This window comes from Phaethon aethereus (genome assembly GCF_964289735.1).
Source record: "Phaethon aethereus genome assembly, chromosome: 21".
NCBI lineage: Eukaryota > Metazoa > Chordata > Aves > Phaethontiformes > Phaethontidae > Phaethon > Phaethon aethereus.
In genome coordinates this window covers 2,397,202-2,422,371 of record NC_138597.1, presented here as the reverse complement: position 1 = coordinate 2,422,371, position 25,170 = coordinate 2,397,202, and the positions used below count along the sequence as shown (strand labels likewise).

At 43.9% G+C, this 25,170-nt stretch overlaps 1 protein-coding gene across 1 annotated transcript in view; it reads left to right on the top strand.

Annotated features, from left to right (window-relative positions):
- The window catches only part of UBR4 (ubiquitin protein ligase E3 component n-recognin 4), a gene marked incomplete at its 5' end in the record, with an annotated part of 78,499 nt that extends 53,928 nt beyond the window's left edge, over positions 1–24,571 (top strand). The window contains 29 exons of the mRNA XM_082009450.1: positions 196–539; positions 774–864; positions 1,246–1,330; positions 1,735–1,862; positions 2,594–2,723; positions 3,217–3,374; positions 3,907–4,016; positions 4,555–4,696; positions 5,456–5,537; positions 6,516–6,689; positions 7,123–7,244; positions 7,615–7,812; positions 7,939–8,019; positions 10,351–10,438; positions 10,844–10,971; positions 11,416–11,523; positions 11,750–11,869; positions 12,604–12,794; positions 13,142–13,315; positions 13,848–13,947; positions 14,512–14,730; positions 14,996–15,109; positions 15,418–15,560; positions 15,868–15,993; positions 16,773–16,967; positions 18,864–19,088; positions 22,606–22,696; positions 23,287–23,449; positions 24,165–24,571. Coding sequence (XP_081865576.1) covers positions 196–539; positions 774–864; positions 1,246–1,330; positions 1,735–1,862; positions 2,594–2,723; positions 3,217–3,374; positions 3,907–4,016; positions 4,555–4,696; positions 5,456–5,537; positions 6,516–6,689; positions 7,123–7,244; positions 7,615–7,812; positions 7,939–8,019; positions 10,351–10,438; positions 10,844–10,971; positions 11,416–11,523; positions 11,750–11,869; positions 12,604–12,794; positions 13,142–13,315; positions 13,848–13,947; positions 14,512–14,730; positions 14,996–15,109; positions 15,418–15,560; positions 15,868–15,993; positions 16,773–16,967; positions 18,864–19,088; positions 22,606–22,696; positions 23,287–23,449; positions 24,165–24,229 — 4,095 coding nt within the window. The 3' untranslated portion in view covers positions 24,230–24,571. The remainder of the gene's footprint in view (positions 1–195; positions 540–773; positions 865–1,245; positions 1,331–1,734; positions 1,863–2,593; positions 2,724–3,216; positions 3,375–3,906; positions 4,017–4,554; positions 4,697–5,455; positions 5,538–6,515; positions 6,690–7,122; positions 7,245–7,614; positions 7,813–7,938; positions 8,020–10,350; positions 10,439–10,843; positions 10,972–11,415; positions 11,524–11,749; positions 11,870–12,603; positions 12,795–13,141; positions 13,316–13,847; positions 13,948–14,511; positions 14,731–14,995; positions 15,110–15,417; positions 15,561–15,867; positions 15,994–16,772; positions 16,968–18,863; positions 19,089–22,605; positions 22,697–23,286; positions 23,450–24,164) is intronic.
- Positions 24,572–25,170: the final 599 nt, after the last annotated feature.

The following is a 25,170-nucleotide window of genomic DNA, read 5'->3' as shown; positions in this document are numbered from 1 at the left end:
GGGAGTTAGGCTGATACTTATTTCTAATGGATTTCCCAAGTCTGCCATTGACACGAAGGATTTCAAATCTTGAGATACATGGTTAAAAATGTTTCTCCGCAAAACACACAGTGAAAATAACCTGTGAATGGGATGAGCAATTATGTGCTGCCTCACAAGTCCACAACTTTCATTTCTCCTTTTCTGTCTTTCCAGAAAGTGTTTGCCTCTCGCAAGGAGCTCCTGGAATATGATCTCCAACAGAGAGAGGCAGCAACGAAGTCCTCGCGAACCACTGTCCAACCCACATTTACTGCCAGCCAGTATCGTGCCTTGTCTGTTTTAGGCTGTGGCCACACGTCATCAACTAAATGCTATGGCTGTGCCTCAGCTGTCACTGAACACTGCATAACGTTGCTCCGGGCTTTGGCGACCAACCCTGCCATCAGGCATATCCTTGTGTCCCAGGGCCTAATCCGAGAGCTCTTTGACTACAACTTGCGCCGGGGCGCAGCCAGTATGCGGGAAGAGGTCCGTCAGCTCATGTGCCTTCTGACCAGGTTAGATCTGATTCAATGTTTGCAGCCTTCTTGACTTCTAGTGAACTCTGGAAAGCCACATGCTTGTAAATGCAGGATCAGAAAGGAGTAGCTTTAGGGGGAGAACGTTACATCAGCAAACTGTAGACTTTAAGTGCTTGTATGTTTGTTATCAACTAAGCTGAAATCCCAGGAGCTTTTGGTATTCAGTATGAGCACAGCATAACAGTGTTCTCTCTTTCTTTCTGGAATTAGGGACAATCCAGAGGCCACACAACAAATGAATGACTTAATCATCGGGAAGGTTTCCGCAGCTCTGAAGGGTCACTGGGCAAATCCAGACCTGGTGAGAGTGTCCAGTGTTTTCCTCTTTCTTTTTTCTGCCCCTCTGCAACTGCTGGTGTATTCTAATCACTGCATCTTCTCTATTATTGTGGTCTGTTTGTAATACAGAAGGTGTTTTGTGTCTTGATAGGACTTAAGATAGACGTTAGAGTACAAAATGATGTGATAAGATACATGCCTAAGTTTCCTCAGGCAGTTCTGCCTGTCTTGGCTGTTGCTTGCAGCGCTCTCAAATAGGTTGCCAGTCATCCCAAACGGGCATGGGATTAAATTCATGTAGATTGATGTGTTTTGAACCTGTGTGTTTTAAATATCAGGAGGCAAAAAAGACTGCTGTGTCACCAAGACTTCTTAAGCCTTTGAACATGTGTCTGTATTACAGGCTAGCAGCCTGCAGTATGAAATGTTGCTGCTAACAGATTCCATCTCGAAGGAAGACAGCTGCTGGGAGCTTCGACTACGTTGTGGTGAGTTTAAACAACTAGTGTGAAAAGCTTTATTCTGAAATTCTATGCCCAGGTCTGTGCACTGGGGTAAAATTTTAAGGAAGGGAACTGATGCTGACTCAGGTAGCTTGTGACTAGGGTTAAAAATGGAGTTCGCAGCAGATAGCTTTGTCTTGCGGAAGTGTGTTTCTTGAAACAAGAGTGCTAAGAAATAGAAAGATGGAGGTGTAAAGCGAAGGATGGTAACTCTCTCACTCTAGTAGAAAATAATTGTTTTCCATCCATGGCTGCATGAGAATGTGATAGTTTTGCTTGAGGATATGAGGTCTTGCCTAACTCTAAATACTTTTAACGTGCTGTATAGAGCTGTGGAGGTGTCCTATCTGCAGGTCTTACAGTGGAATGAAAATTTATGTGTCTTTCAGCTCTCAGCCTCTTTCTGATGGCAGTGAACATTAAGACTCCAGTGGTTGTTGAAAACATCACCCTCATGTGCCTGCGCATTCTTCAAAAGTTGATCAAGCCACCTGCTCCAACCAGCAAGAAAAACAAGGTACTGCCTTAGATGCTGAGCAAAGCATCTGCAAATTTGCTGACTAAAGTCTGGCACACTGATCTTGGCGATTAATAACTTTGTGAAGAGGCCAGGGGTTGTTTTTCCTGGTCACAGTTACTGGGCATGCGCAAGCCCTGTGACTCTTGACTTTGCAGATTACAAATTAGAGATAACTACTTTCCATTTTTTACTGTTCTTGGTGGCTTTGACCACTACTATTCAAAGCAGGGCTTTGTTTTTTTTCTGCTCAGATTTGAGGTATGGGGAAAATGCTACTTGAAAGCCATGGCTTGGTTATTTTGGGCAGGCTTTTGGTGCTTTCAACAGCTTTGTAGAATCAAGTACCTAAACATGGTAGAATCAAATACCTTTGACTCAGATTTTTAAATAGGGAGCTAAGTTTCTGATAAAAATTATATTGACTGTCTGCTCCTTGATTGTAATTTAGGATAACATTTGCAAGGGAGAAAGGTGTGTTTCTGCTTTGATCTAGCTATCTGATAATCACAGATGGATGTCAAAGATGGGTTTAGTGATACTTCTGTAGTAACTGGAATGAGACATTTCTCTTAGATCGCCACTAACAGAAACTGTATACCCTGCTGTTGTCCAAGAGCTACATTTACCTATTCATGGAGCAGACAACCAGCGATCCACCTACAGGAGTCACTCTTCAGGGAACGGGCTGTGGCTTTCTGAAGAATCACAGTGCTTTTTTTGTTTATTAGGATGTGCCTGTGGATGCTCTCACCACTGTGAAGCCTTACAGCAATGAAATCCATGCACAAGCTCAGCTGTGGCTCAAGAGGGACCCCAAAGCATCGTATGAAGCTTGGAAAAAGTGCCTCCCTGCTAGAGGTAGTCCTGAGCTTTTAACTGTAATTTTTTGAAGGAACATACGTGTTCCTCCAGGTTTAATAAGGAATGACATCTGCAGAATTGTGTTGGCTGCTGTCCCATGATGTCTGGTACCATCTTCACGCTTAGCTGTGTAGTCCTTAGAGAGTGTAGTACTGACTTTTCTGGGCTGTGTTGCTCAAACCCTGAGCAGAAAATGCACCGTGCCTGAAGATAATCAGGAGAATGTAAAAAATGAAACTTGTTGCTTATTTAAAATGATACCAGCCAACTGAAAAGCTGATTGAATTCCCTGTGAGGCTATGGGATTTGCATCTGGCTTGGAAATGAACATAGCTCCACGCAGAAGTAAAAATGACAGCAGAAAGAAATAAGAAGCTACTCAGCTTCTCAGCTGGAGTTTGGAGAGTTCCAGTATGAAGAAGAAAATAACAATGGCAGTTTGCAGTTAATAGCTGCTAACAGTTCTCTTGGGCTGTGTTCAATGTTGCAGGTGTAGATGCCAATGGGAAATCTCCCAGCAAAGCTGAGCTTCACCAGCTCTACTTGTCAGAAAAATATGTCTGGAAATGGAAACAGTTCATGAGTCGCCGTGGGAAGAGAACTTGCCCTCTGGATCTCAAGCTGGGACACAACAACTGGCTGCGACAGGTAAACATGGGTACAAACTCCAGTGGGATGCACTGGAGAGAGTTAACCAGCAGAGATTATTGGTAGTTTGCCACGTTTTATGCGCTTTGCAGACAATATGAGCAGTGGTATTTGGAGACACTGTAACTGCCTACATCTAATTCCAAGTCAGGTTTGCAGCTTTGTTCCCTTAAAAATACTACATCTAAACATTTATCCAGTAGTCTGCATGTTCTTAAACTCTGAACTTCTAATTGCCATTGTGCTCCTACCTGTCTACTTAGTTGCATTTTGACTAGTGAATTTTCATAGGTCCTGGGCAAAATTTTTTCTTCTTGTGTATGTGGATGAGTTTGTCATCCACACAGTGCATTGTTTAACATTTTGGTGGTGAGCAAGTAGGCTTTCTCACAGAATCAAGTCTTTGAAAGAACAAGTAAATGCTGCCACCAGGTCACCAAACTGTCCTAATGTATGCTATGCTTTTTTGTAAAATAGCACTAGTTTATCTGTGCACATCAAATGATACCGTCTTTTAATGCTCTTGCCTTAGGTGCTGTTTACTCCTGCCACTCAAGCTGCAAGGCAAGCTGCGTGTACAATTGTGGAAGCTCTGGCTACCATCCCCAGCCGCAAACAGCAGGTCCTTGATCTCCTGACGAGGTATTTCCGTGTTGCCACAGTTAGCAGCTCCAGGATTATTTTTCTTTAATTCCCATGAGAATCTCTCCCTTCTTCCAAATTTTCTCACACCTCTCCCTTGTATACCTCTGGTTCACAGAGGGTTGGATTCTAAAACTTCATTAGCTGTGACGGTATAGACTTAGGGAGACCTTTTTTGCTGCCTGGCAATAAGCTATTGCAGTTCTGTACTTTTTCCAGAGGTAAGCAGATGGTGTTCAGCCGTGTGGACAACATTTCCCCTGCCTGTTAGACAGGAAGATAATAGGCTGAACTCTCTTCCAACTCCTGCGACATAACTTACCCCAACTGACGCTAGCAGCACAGTTGGGGAACTCCTTTTTGGGATAAAATACCACTTTAGCTATCAAGTAATGAATAAGAGTTACGCCATTAGCCAGGAGGGCAACAGGGGAGGATAGATTTCTGGAGGCTTTTCCTTTCTTTCCATGGTGTCCTTAAGCTGTGAATACTTCTTGTTACTATGATGCGGTTGGCAGCTTGTGTTTCTCTTTACTAGCTACCTGGATGAGCTGAGCATTGCTGGCGAGTGTGCCGCCGAGTACCTGGCACTGTATCAGAAACTCATCAAACCGGCCCACTGGAAAGTCTACCTGGCAGCCAGGGGGGTTCTGCCCTATATTGGCAGCCTTATCACAAAGGTATGGACTTGTATGGAGAAACTAGGTAGCAACAGGAAGCTTGTCCCTGACCTGTTTGGCTTTTTTGCTTCAAAATCTTCATCTTCTTGTTCAGTGCCCTGTTGCTGACCCTTGCCAGGTTTATGAAGTTCACACTTCTGCGCCGTCATCTCTGAACAGAAAGAGCTGCAGTGGTTTTAGACCCAGCTGTAGCATTCCTCAGTGCAAACTGGCTGGTGCACATTAATTAACTGCTCTGGGGGCAGCTGTGCCAAGGGACATAAATATTGCTACACTGACTTGGCACCAGGTCCAAGCTGGAAGCTGTCTTAGCTGCCAGACTGGACTCTGGAGGCCCTTAATGACAAGGGAGGATTAGGTGTGCTACCATTCCTTGAATGTGAATTACAACCTGTTGGAGAAGCACCACGTTTAAGTTGCAGTCTTCAGCGTGTTAGGTCTTAGGAGATCCCTGACGCGCTCCCAAGCGGCAGATGACACTCTCCATATTAATGGTGGTCTTGAGTCCATCATGGAGGGCCACTAGAGCAAAGCAGTAATAGGTAGGTCTAGGGAGAAAATGAGCAGGATGTTTGAGGTAGTTTTTCCTCTTCTCTTCTCTCCCCCGTCCCTGCCTGCTGCTGCGTTGCTGTTCCAGTTTCTCTGTGGCTGGCTCTGTTTCTTTGCTGTGTTCCTTTGCACCCCGCGTTAGGCACTTGCCAGCTAGTCGTCATTGGCATTGCAGTTTGTGGTCCTAATGGACTTACTAATTATTTTCAGGAAATAGCTCGTTTACTTGCCTTGGAAGAAGCAACACTCAGCACTGATTTGCAGCAGGGGTATGCCTTGAAGAGTCTCACAGGTATTTGGTGGCGTCAACACAAGTCCGGTAGTAGGATTAGAGATACGGTGATCGTTGTTCTGTAGCAGCATGTAGCAGAATTTCAAAGAGATGTGATTCAGTGTTTTGCAGTTGTCAGCACTGGATTTCTGCCATCAATGTAACAATCCCTAAATAGATTTTTCCATAGCTTTTTTTGTGGTCAGTTTGAGTTTTTAGTTACTTGAACTGTGGTAATGTATCATAAAAAAACTTTGTCTTATCACTTTTCTCCTCCATTTCTTAATTACATTCATTGTACAGTATAATTCCCAGGGCCATTTTCTGATTTATTCCTGCCTGTTGTTTCCTACCTACTTATTCTATGGTAGCTTTTCTTTTTTGAATCTTCTACCGTATCCTTTTTTCAAAAACTTGGTGGAAATGGAAATGCATCATTAGCTAGGTCATTCTTTTTCGTATTCTCTTCCATATTCTTCAAACATTAATGGACTAACTCATAAAGCCTGGCTTCTTGCAAGAAAAACCATGTAGATAAATATGCCATGGGAAAGAATCCAAGTGTTCGCTGATTCTTTATTATAGGAGTGACCAATTTGGTGGTGTAACTGATAAGTCACGTACCACACTTACTGTCACATCATCAGAGCTAGCTTAAGTATTAGAAGGGGAGCAGTCATCTGCTTTTTAAATATCTTGTGACAGGAAAATGTCCAAAAGTGCAGAATTTTGTATCACGCACTTAGAAAGCTCCTTATACCCTTTTCTCCTTCCCTCATCATGGTCCCATGTGGTATAATTTACAAGGCAGCTCTCGCAGGCCGGGGTTTTTGCCTCCACCCGTTCAGTTCATGGAAGTGAGCTTTAAACTGCAGACTGACAATGGGAGTTGTAACGAGCCATTTCATTGTGCTGCTTTTATGATACTGGCCCCATGAAATTTAGAGCTAACAAACCAAACTTTCTCTCCTGCTTCCTGAATATCTCATTGTGTTATAGGTCTTCTCTCTTCCTTTGTGGAGGTGGAGTCCATCAAACGGCACTTCAAAAGCCGCCTGGTGGGTACAGTCCTGAATGGTTACCTGTGTTTGAGGAAGTTAGTGGTACAGAGAACAAAGCTGATCGATGAAACCCAGGACATGCTGCTGGAGATGCTGGAGGATATGACAACAGGTAAAACCACCTCAGTTCCCTAAATCCAGAGTTTGAGTCAACCAAGATGAAAAAATCAGATTGTTACAGCCACACAAAGAACTTCTTTCTAAAGGACTACTACAGTGAGGGATTTCTTTATGGCTTGGACCTTCCAATATTTCCTTTTGGCACAGAAAAAGTAAATAACGTTCCTGGAGTTGTCTCTTATTTTCCAGGAATTTAAGCCTCCTCCTTTTTATGGGATAGTTTTACTGCAGCACAAGCATGCTAAGGGCTTTCCTAGTAAATATACCAGTAAATAGCCTTTCATCTTTTAAGTAGTGGATATGCAAAAGAAGAGGGCACCAAAGTATGGTGCTTATTGTAGAAGGATTTATTCTGTATCCTGAGTTAAAATGGAACCTGTAAAACTGACGCCTGTGTCTCTTTTAATACTTCTATTCCTTGGCAGGCACAGAATCTGAAACCAAAGCATTTATGGCAGTGTGTATAGAGACTGCAAAACGTTACAGCCTTGATGACTACAGGACTCCGGTCTTCATCTTTGAGAGACTATGCAGTATTATCTATCCTGTAAGTATAGAGGTGGCTGTAGCCATCACTTATAAAGTTAGACTTCTTAGATAGATATAGTTGCTTGCATTTGTAATAGGGTATCCCATTTTGTGGGTTTAGTATTCAGGTTCCCTGCTGTGGCATGCTCTGTGCAAAAAAGCAGAACCGGTAGTATTGTTTCACATTGAGGAATTTGCTTGAGAAATGATACTAGACCTACTAAATGATCCTCTAAATGCCACATCCATGGCAGTTTACGGCAGGATGCACCAGTGACGAGAGGACTGAAGGTTTAGGGACATCCTGTCACTTGCTACCATAAAAAAGCAGGAATGGGAGCGTGGTTAGGGGAAAACTTATTCAGTCTGTTTGTGCTGCTGTTCTTTAGGAAGAGAATGAAGTGACTGAGTTCTTCGTAACTCTGGAGAAAGATCCTCAGCAGGAAGACTTCTTACAGGGCAGAATGCCAGGAAATCCCTACAGCAGTAATGAGCCTGGCATTGGACCACTCATGAGGGACATCAAGAACAAAATCTGTCAGGACTGTGACCTGGTAGCTCTGCTGGAGGATGATAGTGGAATGGAGGTGAGAATGCACAAGTGCAAATTTCTTGCATGGATACATGAAGATGCCAGTTCTAGGCAGCTGATGATTGCTAGGCTGGTGACGCAATGTGAGCTTACTCCTGACTTCCCGTTTGCTCCCTTTCAGCTTTTGGTGAACAATAAGATCATCAGTTTGGATCTGCCTGTGGCTGAGGTCTACAAGAAGGTGTGGTGTCCCACTAATGAGGTATGTGTTATATATGTTAACAGCACAAAGCACCTGTCCTTGATACTAAAAAAAAAAAGGGGGGGGGAGCTGAATAAAAATCACATGAGTCAGGATTTATTTTCTGGCATGTAATTTCTTGGGTATAATTGGGCAGCACCTTTTTGTGCTCCCTTAGGATAGACCATTACTCAGTTCTACAACGTAAGTGATAAAGTAAGCACATAATGCTGACCCAGGTGAGCGTATTGAACTTAGCTGTGTACCCTCTCAGATATGTCAACTGTCTTCTTGAGTAACAAACTTCCTTATATTTCTTTGGGGAAATAGCTGAACTTTGTGTCACTGCCCTTCAAAGCGCATTTCACACTCCATCTGCACGTGACAGTTTAATGCATGTGTACAGACAGGGACACCAGATTGCTCCATCAGTCTGCGCTTCAGAGATGAACCAAAGTTATTTATGCAGAGAGCATCCAACATTTCTCCATATTACTTTGCAACGTCTGCTCTTGTGCTTTTCACGTAGGGATCTCAAGAACTTGACAGATTTCATCCTCCCGGTTTCCTCTTAGTGTGCGTATCGCATGTTTTTCAGATGAAGAAATGGACCCAACAGGCTTACAGGACTAGTCCACTATGTCACAGTAAGCTTGTTCCAGAGGTGGATGTGGTCCAGAACAAGCTCTTCCCTCCCTTTTCTTGTAGCCACTAAAATAAACTCCCACTGAGGAGGAATCCATCAGACTAAATCTTGCCCATTACGAATACTTTCTTTAGAGGCACTGCTGGTAGCCCTTGAGATCATAAAAGAATGCTCAGCATTTCTTGTTCATTCCTCATTTACTCTTTGATTGCAGTCACCTTGGACTGAAACGGCAGTTTCCTGAAACCGTTTGTTGGCTATGCTTGTGGGGAAGAAGTCAAACTAAACGCCTGTTTTCAGCGAATTATGATATGGGGAGTGGTTCTCATCAAGCTTTATTTAAGTAGAAAAGCCTGCTGTACTGCAAAATCATGCCCAAAGCTAGGCGACAGTGATAATTTTTTAGTAAGGTACCATTTTGGATAGGGAAATGAGGTGCTGGTCTTAATCTGTGAATTCTAATTTGAACTCTAATCAAGTTACTGAGCGAAAGCATCGCACGTGCTGCCCCAGCCTGCCAGCCCCTGGGAGCGGCGAGGTGCCGTTCCCGTGAGATGCCGAGCTGGAGCCGACGTGCGGCTCCCCCAGGATGCAGTGCTGATGGTGAAAGGCAGAGCTTGCTCAGCGTTACTGTCCATGAACAGCTTTCATCTGTCTTCCTTTGTGTGCACCTCCGCAAGCTGCAGCTCACGTTCCCTAGGAAATAGACAGGCGCACAAGAACGTAACCTCAGGCCCCTTTTTGTTTCCCTTGTCTCTCACTGGCTTTTTTTGTTCATCTGCCATTTTACCAGGGCCCCTGTGGTGTTAATTGCTGGTCTCTAGCGTGGCCTTTGAGCAGATCTTCCCCCCGGGGCTTTCCCTGTGCTTATGTATTTGCTGTGACATTAAGCACTGCTTATTCCACATTAGGCTTAGTGCGCTCTCTGACAGGTTTTCTCTCGCAAGGTCTCCTGCTCCTAAATCGGGGATTTTTCTTTTCTGCTTTTTATTTAGACCAATGGATTAAAATGGAAAGTTTAGTGATACGCTGTCAGTATTTTTCAGTGGAAATGCATTTGGAAAACTAGCCCTTTCCCAGGGTACCAGCACAGCTTGTGCTTCCGTGGGTTTGGCTGTATCATTTTGGTAATACACTGTCTTACTGAAAGCTCATTAAATTGTCTGTTCTCCTCCTCTTCCATTTTCCATCCCTGCAGATTTTATCTATTTGAAAGCACTCATCCAATTAGCCTCTCCTGCTTCATTTACTAGGCTGTGCCTGATCCCTGTATTTCCCAGGTATGCTGTGCAATGCCCTTAAAGGGAAAGGTTGCCGTGGAAAGCAGGCGTCTCTCTGTAACTGAACATGTTTTGCTTGGCTAGATCTTTCACTGGTGTTAAACAAAACTGTTGGAGAAGATACAAGGAGGAAGAGACTTTATTACCAGCCTGTTTGTCTAATTGGAAATTCTAGGAAAAGGTGGACAGACCAATAGATGAGTTACTGATGAGTTGCAGGTGGTGGCTTTACTGTTGTTTTTAATTCATCTCAGTAAAGGGAGAACGAGGGAGTGAAAGATTTCTCTGTGTTACCATCCACGTTACCAAAACAGCGCAAAGGAGATCTGAGGCTGGAGTGTCTGTTACACACTGTAGTGAGAACTGGACTTACACATATAAGTTTCCACAGAGGTATAGTTAATACAATGCTGTCCTCTCTTGCAGGGGGAGCCGATGAGGATCATTTACCGTATGCGAGGGTTACTAGGAGATGCAACTGAGGAATTCATCGAGTCTCTCGACTCCACCACTGGTAATGCACTTGTCTCCTGAAAGCTGGGATTAGATTTGAAATCTGAGGTTTGCTGCAGAGCAATGACACTATTATCCTTACAGCAGTGAGCTTAAAGTTGATTGACGTTGCTTTTGCTACGTTTACCTGCTTCACCTAGAGTGGAGGAGGATTTTTCAACAACCCTTTTAAGTCTATACTTTAAATGTGAACGCTTGCACGGCACAGGGACCATTCTGCCTGGCCTTTCTTCATACTCCTGCTCATAATGGTTTTCATATTTGATACAGTTCAAGTGACTTGAACTGCTGGTAAATGTGTCCTGCTGTGCTTTCCATATTTGCTTTGCTGTTTTGTCCCATGGGCTGCCTGAGCTTGCCATATTGTGGCTGCTTCCTCTCTTCACAATCTGTGTCTGTCCTGTAGATGAAGAGGAGGATGAGGAAGAAGTTTATAAGATGGCAGGTGTCATGGCCCAGTGTGGAGGCTTGGAGTGCATGCTCAACAGACTGACTGGAATCAAGGACTTCAAACAAGGCCGGCACCTCTTAACCGTGAGTCTCGGCTTCTGTTCTTTGGGATCAGGAGTTACGTGATGGAAAATGCCACGAATGTTAGTGAAGTTTAGTTGTGTGCCCTGTGTTGCAGTTTAAGTGTTGGAGTAGAGGTTTCAATTCACTAATTAATGAAAACCAGAGAAATTCCTTCCTTCCCTCTCTTGTTCCTATTGGTTAACAATTCTTTAAAAAGACTTTGAAGTGTGTAGAAGCTGAGGAGTTGGTAAGACTAAATCCTATCTTGCCTGAGTGATTGTTTTCAGCCTTGGCCTTACTTGAAAACCAAAGCTACCCTAAATTTTATATTGGTGTAAAAATCTGGCTTGCGCTTTACCCCAAGAGTCTGTAAACTAGCTGTATTATTGGGTGCTTTTAGTTTCAGCAAAGTGCTCCTCCTCATTTTGAACGTACTGTAGAGGGTGCATTCTCTGTATTTTGTAGGTGCTGTTAAAACTGTTTAGTTACTGTGTGAAGGTGAAAATAAATCGTCAGCAGTTGGTCAAGCCGGAGATGAACACTTTGAATGTCATGCTGGGAACTCTTAACTTGGTAAGGACAACCCGGACTTCCATAAAGTGTTTTCCGTGGACTCCAGTGAAATTAAGCTACCTCTGACTGTCATGCTGCCTTATGACAACTACAAGACATCAGAAATACTGCTGGATGGGCACTGCAAATTATGTTAGACGTTCCTTATCTGTTAGTGAGTGGAAGTGTGTGGGTCGGTTAAACAAGTTACTGCTGGTGTTCCAATAACTGCTGCCATCTTCTCCAGGCTCTGGTGGCTGAGCAGGAAAGTAAGGACAGCGGAGGAGCGGCCGTGGCAGAACAAGTGCTTAGTATAATGGAGATCATACTGGATGAATCCAATGCAGAACCTCTGAGCGAGGACAAGGTGAGCGCCTGGGGCTCGGTGCACGAATGGAAATGTTGACTGGGATTCAAGGCTTGCAAACGTCGTATTACAGTGGTGCTGAGCTTCAGGAGCTGTAGAGGAGTGCTACATGGGAGTCTAACCCTTGTTACGCTTGCTGGCGTGTCTTAGCAGGCCTTGGAGGTAGGGCAAGAGGAGTGCCCTGAACCAAAAGCACTGTGAGGCTGCTTTTGGATGGTTCTTGCACAGTTGGGTGGGGGTTATTAAGCACTGCTTTGGATCCCTTCCTTGCTGCTTTGGGCCACAGGCCAGTGAGAGACAAGAAAAGGCACAGCTCTGCCTTGTTTTTTTGAGTGTTTTCGTACCTGTTGAAAACACGATTGATTTTCCAGCTAATTGAGGATAAAAGCTATATCTCAACTGCACTGAGAATGAGAAGAGTTTCTTGGTCATCTTTTGAAACTGTTGGTGTATAGGAATCTGACATCCTTTGGACTAGAATTATTAGACCTTTTTGTGTAGAAAGCCCTTCAATAGTAAGGGGAAGAAGTCAGTTGTAAGCTAGAGGAGTTGTTACAGCTGTTCCACGAGACATTTGGGAACGAGGCAGGGTTTTGTTCTTCATCAGGCTATCTTATCAGGGTCTAGAGCTCTAATCCTTCAGGAGTGGAGTAGTCTACCAGCTACTAGTGAGGGTTTTCATGAACATTGTAGATATATTCCTGAACATAAATCAGGATCTTCTTCCTTTGCAGGGTAACCTCCTCCTAACCGGTGACAAAGATCAGCTGGTAATGTTGCTCGATCAGATTAACAGCACTTTTGTCCGTTCCAATCTCAGCGTTTTGCAAGGCCTATTACGCATCATCCCTTACCTGTCCTTTGGGGAAATGGAGAAAATGCAGATTCTGGTTGATCGATTCAAGCCCTACTGTAACTTTGATAAGTATGTTGTATTTCAACTAAAAGCACATGAAATCAGTTGTACTGACAAGTTCTATACATTTTTTTTTTTCTCATTGGTGCTTACTTCAGCATAATGCAAAGCTGCTGAGATTCCTGGTGCATAAACTGAATTTCCTGTTTCACTTCTAAGCCATTTTTAAGAGAAATAGGTGAGCATGTAGCTCAGGAAATGGCGCATCAGAGTATATTCTGAGGCAACAAGGGTCTGAGTAGCTTTTCTGAGTCTCTGAGCTGGAGTAGCTACGTGCATTCAGCAGTAATGTAATGAAAATTCCAGGCAGAGATTTTTGGAGAGCCTCCAAGTTACCATTTCTTCTCTTCGTTCAGGTATGATGAGGAGCACAGCGGAGATGATAAAGTTTTCCTAGACTGCTTCTGTAAAATAGCAGCAGGAATAAAGAACAACAGCAACGGCCATCAGCTGAAAGATCTCATCCTTCAGAAGGGAATTACGCAGAATGCTCTTGACTACATGAAAAAGCACATTCCCAGTGCAAAGAAGTAAGAGTCACTACTTAACGTATGTAATAGTCCTGAACATCCTTCTCTCATTTCATCACCGCAACAACTTTCCAAGAAAGTTGTTTATAAGTCCGCATTCAGAAGCGTTTAGACTTGGTACAGCTGTGATGCAGAGGGTCTGGCGAGACAGTGCTGCTATAGGGATGGGCTAAAAAGCCTGTAATCTTCCCATTTTGATACCCATCTGAGCTGATGTCTTGGATATCATGATGCTTGTGTTTCCTGCCTGTTCCTTACCTATTGCACTGTAACAGAGCTTTTGCTGTTGATGGCCAGCTTATGAACATAAAACGAATCCCAAGGCTAAGTGTTGACACCATGGCTATTAGCATGCACAACGTGGAAGTGGGAGTGTGAATGTCACTTCATTAATGGAGGAGGAACACAGCGGGAAAGGGTGCTTGTCTTCCTTGCAGCCTGCGCTCTGCAAGCTGTGCTGCTGGCTGACTGCCAGGTGCCTTTTCAGAACGGGTGACTGCCCTTCAGCTGCTGCCTCTTGTTTTCTGTGCAGCTTGGATGCAGACATATGGAAGAAATTCTTATCTCGACCTGCACTTCCTTTTATTCTGCGCCTGCTCCGTGGACTTGCCACACAGCACCCTGCTACGCAGGTAAGGAGACTGTCCTGAAAGCCAAGTAGGACATGACTGGCTTGCGAATGCTGCTTTTTGTGGCTGTAGCTAAGCAGTTCCTTCTACAGGAGTTGATTCTATGCTGGTTTTCGTTGGGCTTGGAGAGACACACCAGCTTCAGGTATCATCTAGTCTGGAAAAGTCTGGAGGGCAGAGATCCTGACTTAAGTATCTTCTCATTCGGTGTGGTGTGAGATTTACATGCCAACATGAAGGGAATGTAATTTAGGACTGTGAACTATGTATGTAATATTCATAGGCTTCTCAGGGCCTGATTGTTGTTTTAAGAATTCTCTTTTTCCAACATCCACATCTGACCTCTTGGTAATGGCCAGTGTAGAGGCAAATTGCCCTGGTCTCATACGCATTTTTTAGGGTCCAGGGTCCATAATGTAGGAGCATCAAAGACGACAGACAGACACTTGGAAAAAATTGTTCCAGATCAGTGCTTCTGCTCAGCTGTCGTGGGTGGGATTAGAGAGAACAGTTATTGTCACGTGCACCCTTTTTCTGAAGAAAGTGCTGCGTTTCAATCCCCACTAGGTGCTAATAGGTACAGACTCGATTACCAACCTGCACAAACTGGAGCAGGTGTCTAGCGATGAAGGGATCGGGACGTTAGCAGAGAATCTTCTGGAGGCACTGAGGGAACATCCGGAGGTGAATAAGAAGATTGATGCTGCGCGGAAGGAGACACGTGCAGAGAAGAAGCGCATGGCCATGGCAATGAGACAGAAGGCCTTGGGCACTCTGGGGATGACGGTAATGTCTGTTTGCATTGACGGCAGACTAGTGATCTCATGATCTTTTCTTTCGGTCTTGCTAAAACTGCCACACAAGGGATTGTGTAAAATGATTTACTGACAAATATTGCAGACCTCAAGCCCACGGTTTGCCTGGTGCTGCTGGGAGAGTAAATACGGTTGCTAATAGCAGGCTGGGAAATGGATTGGGCATTCCTGCTACAATGGTGGGGATGGTGGTGTTCGTCCTTGTCTCTTTAACCTGCTTGAGTTCTCTCTTTCAGACGAATGAGAAGGGTCAGGTAGTGACCAAGACAACGCTGCTTAAACAGATGGAGGAGCTTATAGAAGAACCAGGTCTGACTTGCTGCATCTGCCGGGAAGGATACAAGTTCCAGGTAAAGTGAGATACGTTTGCTCAGCCTCTCACCAGCTGCAGGGACTTGCCAGTATCTGGCTGCACAGGGCACGGTGTGTTGCCATTGGGAGACTGGGAAATCTTAGATTTGGTTCTTGGGATCAGGAATTCCAGAGGTGGTTGGGAAGCGGAAGTGTGTTTCTAGTGAAAGCTGGAAAAAAGATTTGCTCGATGTAAGTTTGAGGTAGGGACCGGGAGAGATGAAGTTCAGCACAGTGTTGAAATGGAACAAAGTGTGAACTGTTACAGGTGTGAATGATCTCTAACATAGCTGTTGTGTCATTGCAGCCTACAAAAGTCCTGGGTATTTATACTTTCACCAAACGCGTTGCACTAGAGGAGTTTGAGAACAAGCCCCGAAAACAACAGGGGTACAGCACAGTCTCTCACTTCAACATTGTCCACTATGATTGTCACCTTGCAGCTGTAAGGTATGTTCTGATCACAAGCTGGATAGAGATGGTTGATGTTATTTTCCAAGGTGGTTTGTGAGCATGGCACTTGGCCTTGTAACTCAGGGTGGGTTTGCTTATGAGTTGATCACTTTGCAGCCTGGAGACGGCCATGGGCTTCTCTGTTGTGGTCTGCTTTAATGTGCCGAATAGAGGTCAGGCCTGGACGCTGAAAAAAGTGAAGTCCGTAATTTAAAGGTGTGGAATTGTCAATTTTTGATGGTTTCTTAGACAAAAACTGGCATACTTCTAACTTGCCTGGGTGTGGCTGGCTTTCTCAATGCAGGCTTGCTCGCGGCCGTGAAGAATGGGAGAGTGCAGCCCTACAAAATGCCAACACCAAGTGTAATGGGCTCCTGCCGGTCTGGGGACCTCATGTGCCAGAGTCTGCTTTTGCTACTTGCTTAGCACGGTGAGTAGAAAAAGTTATTCTCGAGCTGGTTTGTATTTGGGTAGGTAAGTCAGTATGTTACAACAGAGACATGCTAGTTTTCAAACTACAGAATCAAAGATGATGGCAGTTAAATCTTAGTAAACCTGAGCCATTTCGGATTCTACCATCAAGAGTACATCTCCTAAAAAAATGCAGGTGTCTGTTTGCTTCTTGGCTTCAGATAAATAAATAAATTCATGACCTCCTTAGCCCCCAGTCACTCCTGAAGATGCAGTGTGCAGTAACAATTTGTGGCCCAATGACCCCCGGCTTTACAAAAGAAACCTGCCTGACACCAACAGGTTCCCTTGTGTAGATTCCCAAACCGCTGTTGGAAGGCAGTGAGTGACCATAGCCTGACCGCTTACCTGGAGCAGATAGAGATAGTTGATCCTGTTGTCAATATTCTGGTCCACCTTGTGCTGGGTTTGTACAATCACCTTAGAAATCAGGAGTGGTAACATCTTTAATGCATTTCAGCCAGGGAGCTGTATCCCAAACCCTAGACATGGGAAAATAGTATCACTGAGTGTATATATGTATGTGGATGGAATTGGATTTGCCAGAGTAAGCAGAGAGCTTCCTTTTGGGCAGGTTAATTGAAGGTAGCAGTGCTGACATTTTCATATCCTGGTCATTTTTTAAAGGTTTTCTGTGAAGTAGTTGCTCAGATTCTGAGCTATGGTGTGGAAGAAAAAACTTTAATAAAGTTTTTACAGGTTTTTTTAATAAAGTAACACTTACTGCTCTTTTGACAGACACAACACGTACCTCCAGGAATGCACAGGGCAACGGGAGCCCACCTACCAGCTCAATGTCCATGACATTAAACTGCTATTTCTCCGATTTGCGATGGAGCAATCATTCAGCATAGATACTGGAGGAGGAGGAAGGGAGAGCAACATACACCTCATTCCGTACATAATCCACACAGTGCTCTACGTCCTCAACACGTCAGTACCTTTTTCTTAGCAGCAACCTCTGCCTTCCACTTGTAGTCTCAGAAGGGTCTATAGGGGCTGCAGTCTGGGCTCTGTTACATGTATGTGGCAAGAAAGATGGGAAATCGCACAAGTTTTTTAGGAGGAACCAAACTGCACGTCTTAAGCAGACTGTTAGAGGTTTACATTGTTTAGAGTAAAGCGTTACCGCCTGAACATGCAGGATGACAGGGAACCTATTGAGTAAAAGCAATTGGGAATTAGCTTCTCTTTCCATTCTAGATGTAATTATTACCTCTGAGGTGAGTGACAGGGTTATTAGATTAAAGAAACACTGCCAGCTTAATTTTTGCTGGAACAGACAAAAAAGAGACACTATGATGAAGTAATTGTTGTTAGTTGAAAACTTAACCCTGATATCATTTTATCCAACATGAAAATAACACAAACAGTTTAGGTTCCAGTTTTGACATACTGGAATTCTCCTGTAGCGGTCAGGTCCATCAGATTCTCCTGACATTTTTAAGATTTTTTTTTTTTTTTTAATAATTATTACTTTTTTAACAGTAAACAGCAGCATAGGACACTTCTGCTGAAGTGTTTCAGTAATATTTATACAAAACATGAGTATCGGGTGTGCTTTGCCTTGACACTTGGACATAAGTGTACAAATCTGTAGGGACCTAAATGCTTTTGAGTGCATGAGCTGTTTTTGGTACCCCATGTGAAAATGTAATGCACATACACCATTTATTTGTGCAGTTAGATACCAGAAAGTAATAATCATTAGAAGAGGGTATAAATGTTAAAATACATGCCTGTTCAACCAAGGCCACTCCAAACGGAGTGCAATGAAATCTCTCTCACTTTCCTGCCTGGAACTAATCAACGTTTTGGCTCTAATACAATTTGTCTATTGTTTTTAATATCTATCTCCAGATCCCTGTGCTATTGTTTTCTGAGTCCCTTGGGAGACAAATAAATGAAACTATTCTTTTCATCTTGGTAGTCTGCTTACTGGCACCAGAGAGCCCAGAACCCGCTGTGTGGCTGTTGTATAAAAATGCATTATGTAGTTTCCAGACATTATTTTTTTTTCTGAAGACATGTTTGATATTAAATGGAGAAAATGAAGAGCTACTAGTTGGCTACCAGCTGCATCATGTAGCAAATGAAAAGGTCACACAACGCTGACACCTGGACACAGCTTTATCTGCTAGGATGCTGCTTTATACCTTCCTGATAGGGAGAGTATATCTAACTTAAAAATTTAGGGACCTACCTGGCTGCCAGCCTCTTCCTGATGAAGCAGAGCAATAGACTGTGGTGAAGTGTCATACATCTTCTCAAGGTCTACTGTAACACAGAGTTTGCAGGTCAGCTCTGGGGTGTCAAGACTCCTGAAGAGACTGGAGCTAGGGGAAAGGAAAAAAACTATATATAAAAGCTTACAGTAAATACACTGTCTTTTTATTTTTGAAATTGGCCTGCATCTTCTCTGTGATTGCTTTTGTCGTAGATGAGTAACATAAATAGATTCTGAGGTCTGGCTGTAGGAGCTGCAGTCACGTGCCTAGTGTCGCATGGGAGATGATACAACCTGAACACACGGACTGGCCGGCCTGACTCTTTTTTTCTTTTAAAAAAGGAAAATAAAGCTTTGCGGTAGTATTGCTCTCTTGGGCAATGCCACCTGTCTTGCAAACGTCTAGTACCGTACACAGCTCCAAGGAAAAGTGAGCTTGTTAGACTTGGATGCTTCACTGGGAGTAAATACTCAACCAGTGGATGAATTTGGGGGAACCTGATAGTGCCAAGCGCATGAATGCAGTACCTCAAAGCTCCTGAGAAGTAGCAAATTAACGTGTAAGAGCCAGAACAGCTGCTGAAGCTTTCCTTGTATTTCAGAACTCGAGCAACTTCGAGAGAGGAGAAGAACCTCCAGAGCTTCATGGAGCACCCCAAAGAGAAGTGGGTGGAGAGTGCCTATGAGGTGGACGGGCCCCATTACTACACCGTGCTGGCGCTGCACATCTCGCCCCCCGAGAAGTGGAAGGCCATGCGAGTGGAGATCCTCAAGAGGCTCCTCGTCACCTCCCACGCGCGAGTGGTGTCACCAGGGGGAGCCAGCAGGTCAGCCACCGCCCCACTGCGGCTCCGCAGCTGCTGGCTCACTGCTGTTACTGTCACGGCAGCCGGAGCCACACGGCAGCTTCTGAGGAGCTAAGGAAAGGAGCCTGCATATTTTAGAACAGCAGACATTAACCCTTCTGAGTAGCTTTGTACTCAGCATTGCAGAGGTATGAGCAGGAGCATTCAGTTCTAGGTGTTTTTTGGCATGGCTCAATCAGCTTATCGGTGGAAACGATGCTTTTCCTAGGAGTACAGCTAAAAGTAAGAAAAGGGCAAGGTACTTATTTCCCCCCCACCTCGAGTGAAATCCTGTAGCATGTGAAATACTTGCATGTTTCAGAGCTGCTAGCATGCTCGCCTTGCTAAAGAAGCTGTTTCTATGCTCTTTTGATCGGTGCACAGCTTCCTTAAATAGAAAAATAGAAATAGAAATCAAATGCCATTGCTTTTAAAAAAGAAAAAAAAAAAAAAAATCAATCGCAGCTGTCAAGCACTTGAAGTACAAGAATAAGTGTCTGTGCCTGCCTAACAAAAGCACATATTTCCAGAGGAGGAAGGGGAATTCCAGTTTCTGAAAAGATGATTTTAAATAGCTGTCATAATTAGGAATAAATTCATTATTATTCTAAGTCGCCTTAAAGGGCATTCTTATTCTGATGACATTAATTATGTGTTTGATAAAGTCATTACATTGTAGTAACACACAACACAGCATGCATCAATGCTATTAGGGGCATCAAAAGTGAAAGAGCCCTTAAAGGGGCTCCTGTATTGATTTCTGTGCTAGTTTCTGCTGTTTAAGCTCAGCCTGCTCTCTGTTCGTGTCTCCTATTTCCACCACCCTGGCTGAGTTCTGGGAAGGGGGGTTTAACAGGAGATTTAGCAGTTTAACAGTTACAGGAGATACTACCGTGGACGTCTGTTTTCTCAGACACAAGGGTGTGCGGCTTTTCACGTGGCCCATGACAGAGACTGGTAAAGCAAAGCCCCTGTGTGGGTTTGCTGTGGATGTTTGGTGTTTTTTTTAAAACCCTCAGTAATTGATTCTGTTTCTTTCCCAACTTGGAGATAAGCATGTATGTTATAAAGGCATATTGAAACGGACATAGTAAGAAACTTCCAGCTAAACCATCCAATCTCTGGAATTTCAGGGGAAAACACTCAGAAATAGTTCTCGGGAATTATGTCAAGGTTTATTCAAGGGCTTTCTTTAATCCCTGCAGACTAAGAGAGCACAAAGCCTTCCACTGATAACGCCTCTCAGAAATAGAAATACGGCAATACTTATTTCCAAGGTCTGTGCTTGCTTATCCTTTTAGAAAATCAAGAAGAGGGTGATGGATGGTGAAATGCTCTGCAGATAAGTGCCAATACCTTGAATTTGTAGGCTAAGGCAAAGAGGAAGCCAGCGTCTGTAACATCAGAGTAGTCTGCATACAAAAGATTAAAATTAGCATTCCATGTTAGCTGCAGTACAAGGGTGTTATCTGGGAGCACCACCATTCAGAGTGCATCGGGGTGGTGTGGACTCAAGGGTAGAGAGACGCAAGGACTCGCTGCTACCTTTACTGGAGGAGATGGAGAGAAGTCACTGTAGGAACCAACAGTGCATCTAAAACAGCTGAGGATCAACTTGTGATCCTAAAAAGCGCATGTAGATCCTATGGATGAAGATGCAGGCAATACTCTGCATTCCCTTGTACTTAAGTGAAGGCAACAAATACTGCCTGTGCCCTGTCCTGTGGTTAGGTGTTTTATCTAGCTGCTCCGCTGGAATAGTCGGTGTAAGGCAGATTTGAGGAGAATCTAGCCAAAAATGTCTTCTGCCTCTGCCAGGAGCTACAGCTATCGCAATTTGTCTGCAAGACCAAAGCGAGGGATACTCGGAACCTTCTGGGTTTTAAAAACACTTTGTATTTAAATGCAGAGATGAAATTACTGGGACGGATAGGAGTTCTGTGTGTGTTCTTTTTTTGTAAATGTAGTTTACAAATTCCAAAGGATTGAATCAAGTGACCGATTACCTGTTTGTTATTACTGAACCAAGAGTTCTGGCTAGAAGAATCCTGTAGACACTTTGAAGTATAGCTTTCATCTGGAGTTGGGAGGAAAATATCCTTCTGATTTTTTTTCCTTTTGCCCCCGACTGTGACCTTTCTAAAATATTCATGAGAGAAGCGAGGTTCCCAAAGGGTTAATGTCTAACTTTCTGCTGGCAATCCATGCATAGCTGATGAGCCTGAACCAGCTTACAATGATGAAAACGTGGCAGCTATTACATGAAGTAGCTCTTCCAGAAGGTAGATACCAGGCTTAACCCACAAGGGCCTTTTAGTTTTCAATTAAAGGAGCAGACTCCAATTAGATCAAAACCATTCACATAAAAAGAAACTCTGTCTTGCAGTATTTGGGAGTCTAGAATTAGCCTCGCTCTAAGTTGCTGTTCTTCCCGTGGAAATTTAGTCACCTTTACTAATTGGTTTTCCTTTAAATAATTAAGCCTAGCTGCCCAAGCAGACTGCCACCTACTAAGCCGTCTGTTTTAAGGGCAGACACACAAATGTAGCCTTTTAGAATAACAGCAGAAAAGTGTTCATTTCCCCAAAACCCCAGCTTTTAGGCCGATTGCAGTTGGGCCCATGGTGAGATGATACCCTTTTGTCTTGCTGACTTGCGTCAGTGGCAGCTGAACTAGTTCTAGATGCATAAAAAAGGGCTTTTTTTTCCCCTCAAGCTTTTAAGTGGCGAGCAGGAAGCAGCATGTGATGGAAGCAGATGTACCTGAGAAACACATGCAAGAGAATTCCAAACGCATTAGAGATTCTGGCAGGAGGTTCTGCCTTGCCAGAACCTGTTTGTGATTAATCCTGTAAACTTTGGGAGCTATTATCCCAGGACAGCTCTGCACCTTTTATAGCATTTCTTCAGCCAGATGCTGAATTTCCAAAAGAAGTCCTTTCATGGCAATGAAGTAACCAAGAAGATGGAAAAATGGAAGTTCCTCTATTTCAAGGACAAAATATTTCCCTCAGAGTGTTTCAGAAACACTTTTGTGAGTTAGAAGCAAAAACATGTTCTCTCTCATTGACACAGACTGAGTCTGAAACGGAAATTTAGTTATTTCTTCAGGAATCTGTTATACTCCATTCAGTGAGCATACAAATGGGAGCGGTGCGTTGTTTTTTCCGACTTTGCTGTTGATTTCCTACATAGTCTTAGCTGTCCACTTCCCTCTCTGCTTGTTTTCTTCCTGTGGAATAAGGTTTATTGGCTAACTGCTTTGGTTGCACTAGGCACAGCTGGTAAAGCGACTTCCTAGCCGTAGGAATCAGCGCACGGAACTGACGGATGCCCAATGTTTGGTTTATGCCCAAGAGCACACAACAAAGCTTGCTCAGAGCCATTCCCCGTGTGTATTATTGATAGGCTTTCTGGCCGCTTCTGCGCTATTCATCAAATTGGTTACCAAAGCATAGTAAAGTGATTAACTCAAAGATTGATTTCATTATCTTCCTAGACTGGCAGATAAGACAGTGAAGGAATACGCAACGTACCGCTCTGGCCTTCTCTTCTGGGCCCTAGTAGATCTCATTTACAACATGTTCAAGGTAAGAAAAAATGTTGACTTTCATCTGTATCAGCTTTCTAACCTGACCAACTACATGCATTTGAAATAGAAGGCAGGGTTTGCAGCCCCTTTTTCCAAGATCCTTGTAAACATAAAACTTCACCTTGTATGAGCAGAAAGGCTGCAAGAGCCTGCCTGTGCTTATTGCAAGGAGTACAATTTGGTATCTGAAGAAATGAGAGACTTGTCCAGTTTGCAGCACTCCTCCTGTATTGTATATTTGCTTATTTTTTCTGTTTGTGGTTCACTAAAGCAAGGACATTCAGAGCTGCACCAGGGAAACAGCTGAGTAAAGGAGGAAGTAGGGGCATCCACCAGAAAGAAGCTTGTCGCTTCCAAAGGGGGGTTAAAAAATTAGAGCGAGAAAGTGCCTGTGACCTCTTTTTGCATTCTGTACAAAAAGATTAAAAAGTCACATATGGGGTACCTTTTCTGTGGGGCTTGTTTACACGAGGCAGGGGATATAAGTCCAAGAGCAATGGGAAAGGGCATCAGGGTTTGCAGTTACTCTTCTAAATAGGGGGTTTGGTTGTTTGGGGACTGATTTGGTCCTATTTTCTTGTCTTGTAGAAGGTGCCTACCAGTAACACAGAGGGAGGCTGGTCCTACTCTCTTGCTGAATTCATACGACATAATGACATGCCAATACATGAAGCTGCAGACAAGGCCCTGAAAACCTTCCAAGAGGAGTTCATGCCAGTTGAAACGTTTTCCGAGTTTTTGGATGTGGCTGGTAAGTGTGCGCTTTCCCTTTTATAGACTGTCTTATGCAACTCGTGACCGCCGCTTGCTTGAGACAGCAGCATTCCCAACAGTGCTGCAGCAGCTTGTTTGTATGAGGCAGTGAGCGGAGGAGATCTCGACAGTCCAGCTATTGCCTCATCTATTTCAAAAACAGTTGGGAGACACGCTTGAGCATCCCCAGACAGGAAAATTTCTCTCATCTGATCCTGCGAGTCCTCCCCCTGCGCTGTTAAACACACATACTTACAGCTTAGAGGTGGTTTTGGGTATATGTGGTTTGAAGGCTGATAAACAGATGTGACCGTGTACTACAAGCAGCAGTTCAGTGCAGTGAGAGTTCCTGTCGTAGGGAGTTTGGTATCCCCAGGAGTCGGGAGATGCTGAAAGTTGACGTGCAGCGAGGCTACTCTTACTTTGTTAGGAGTTAGTAGTGTCCCAGGCCAGTCTCACTGTCTTGCCTATGGAGCCAGGTCCCTATAGTAGGTCTGTTGCACAAGAGCAAGTGTCATATGGATTTAATGTACACACATTGGTCCCTTCTGCACATGCATCCAACAAGGGTTTATCTTCATCTTGTCCATACTTTAAATAACATTGCAGCTGTCATTATTAACTTACACATGCCCTAGTGCAAATCCCTAATGTGGGCAGGAGAAACTGCTTCGTTGATCTAATTATTCTGTATTGTCTTCTTTTGTTTAAAGGACTCTTATCAGAAATCAATGATCCCGACAGCTTCCTCAAGGATCTTTTGAACTCCATCCCCTGAGCCGCCAGCACAGAGAAGCGTTGGGCAGAGACTACACTAGCTTGCCTTCCATCCCTTTGTGTTCCTCCTTGTGCAGTCTGTCCCTTCCCTGAGGAGTGCTGCAGTTTTTTGGTTTTTGGTTTTGTTTTGGGTTTTTTTTTTATTATTATTTTCTACAATTTTTCTTCTTGGAGTGATTTGGAATTTAGATTTGTTTTATCTTGTATTTCAGTGCTTCTATCTGTAAAGCCTTGTGTATTCAAGCTGGTTGAAAGAACTTGTACAGAGAGGAGTCCAAACCAGTAAATCTTAATGCTTTAGTGTGCACCTCTTTGAAGTTAAATAAATCGAACAAATGGGTAAGATGGGTTTGACTAGTACTTTAACCATGCAGTAGTCTAAATGCCAAGTTCTTTCTCATCTTTTCTTTCAGAGCTCCTTCTCTCAGGGCTCAGAGCTGCTGCTCTTTCCGGCCCGTAGTCTGGACAAGGACACACAGGAAGCAAAAGGCTCGTAGTGAGCAAGGAAGCAGAGTGACGTTGTCTTTACTGATTGTACATGCAGAGCAGGTTTCCCCTTGTGGGACATGAGCCTTAGAGACTCGTGGACTGCAAGGACAGCATTTGCTTCCACCCCTTCTTCACCTGGGCGAGGGCAGCTGTCCCAGCCGCAGTTGTATCCCCTGGCTTTTCGTGTTACCCGTCTCCAAGGCATGTTGCATATCACAGTGTCTTTCCTGACTTTACTCTCACCAAGGCTGTATTCAAAGCAAGCGCGCATGTTGTTGCCTTGGGTTGCGTAGTATGATTGGCGACATTACCTCTCAGAGGGTTGCTACTCATATTGAATTTATTTTCTCTCTGGTAAAATTTTCAGCTTCAGCAAAATGCGTGGAAAACATAGACCCTGCACGCCTCTTGAGCCGGCCACTTGCCCTTTCCATAGCTTGCATTTTGGTGTGC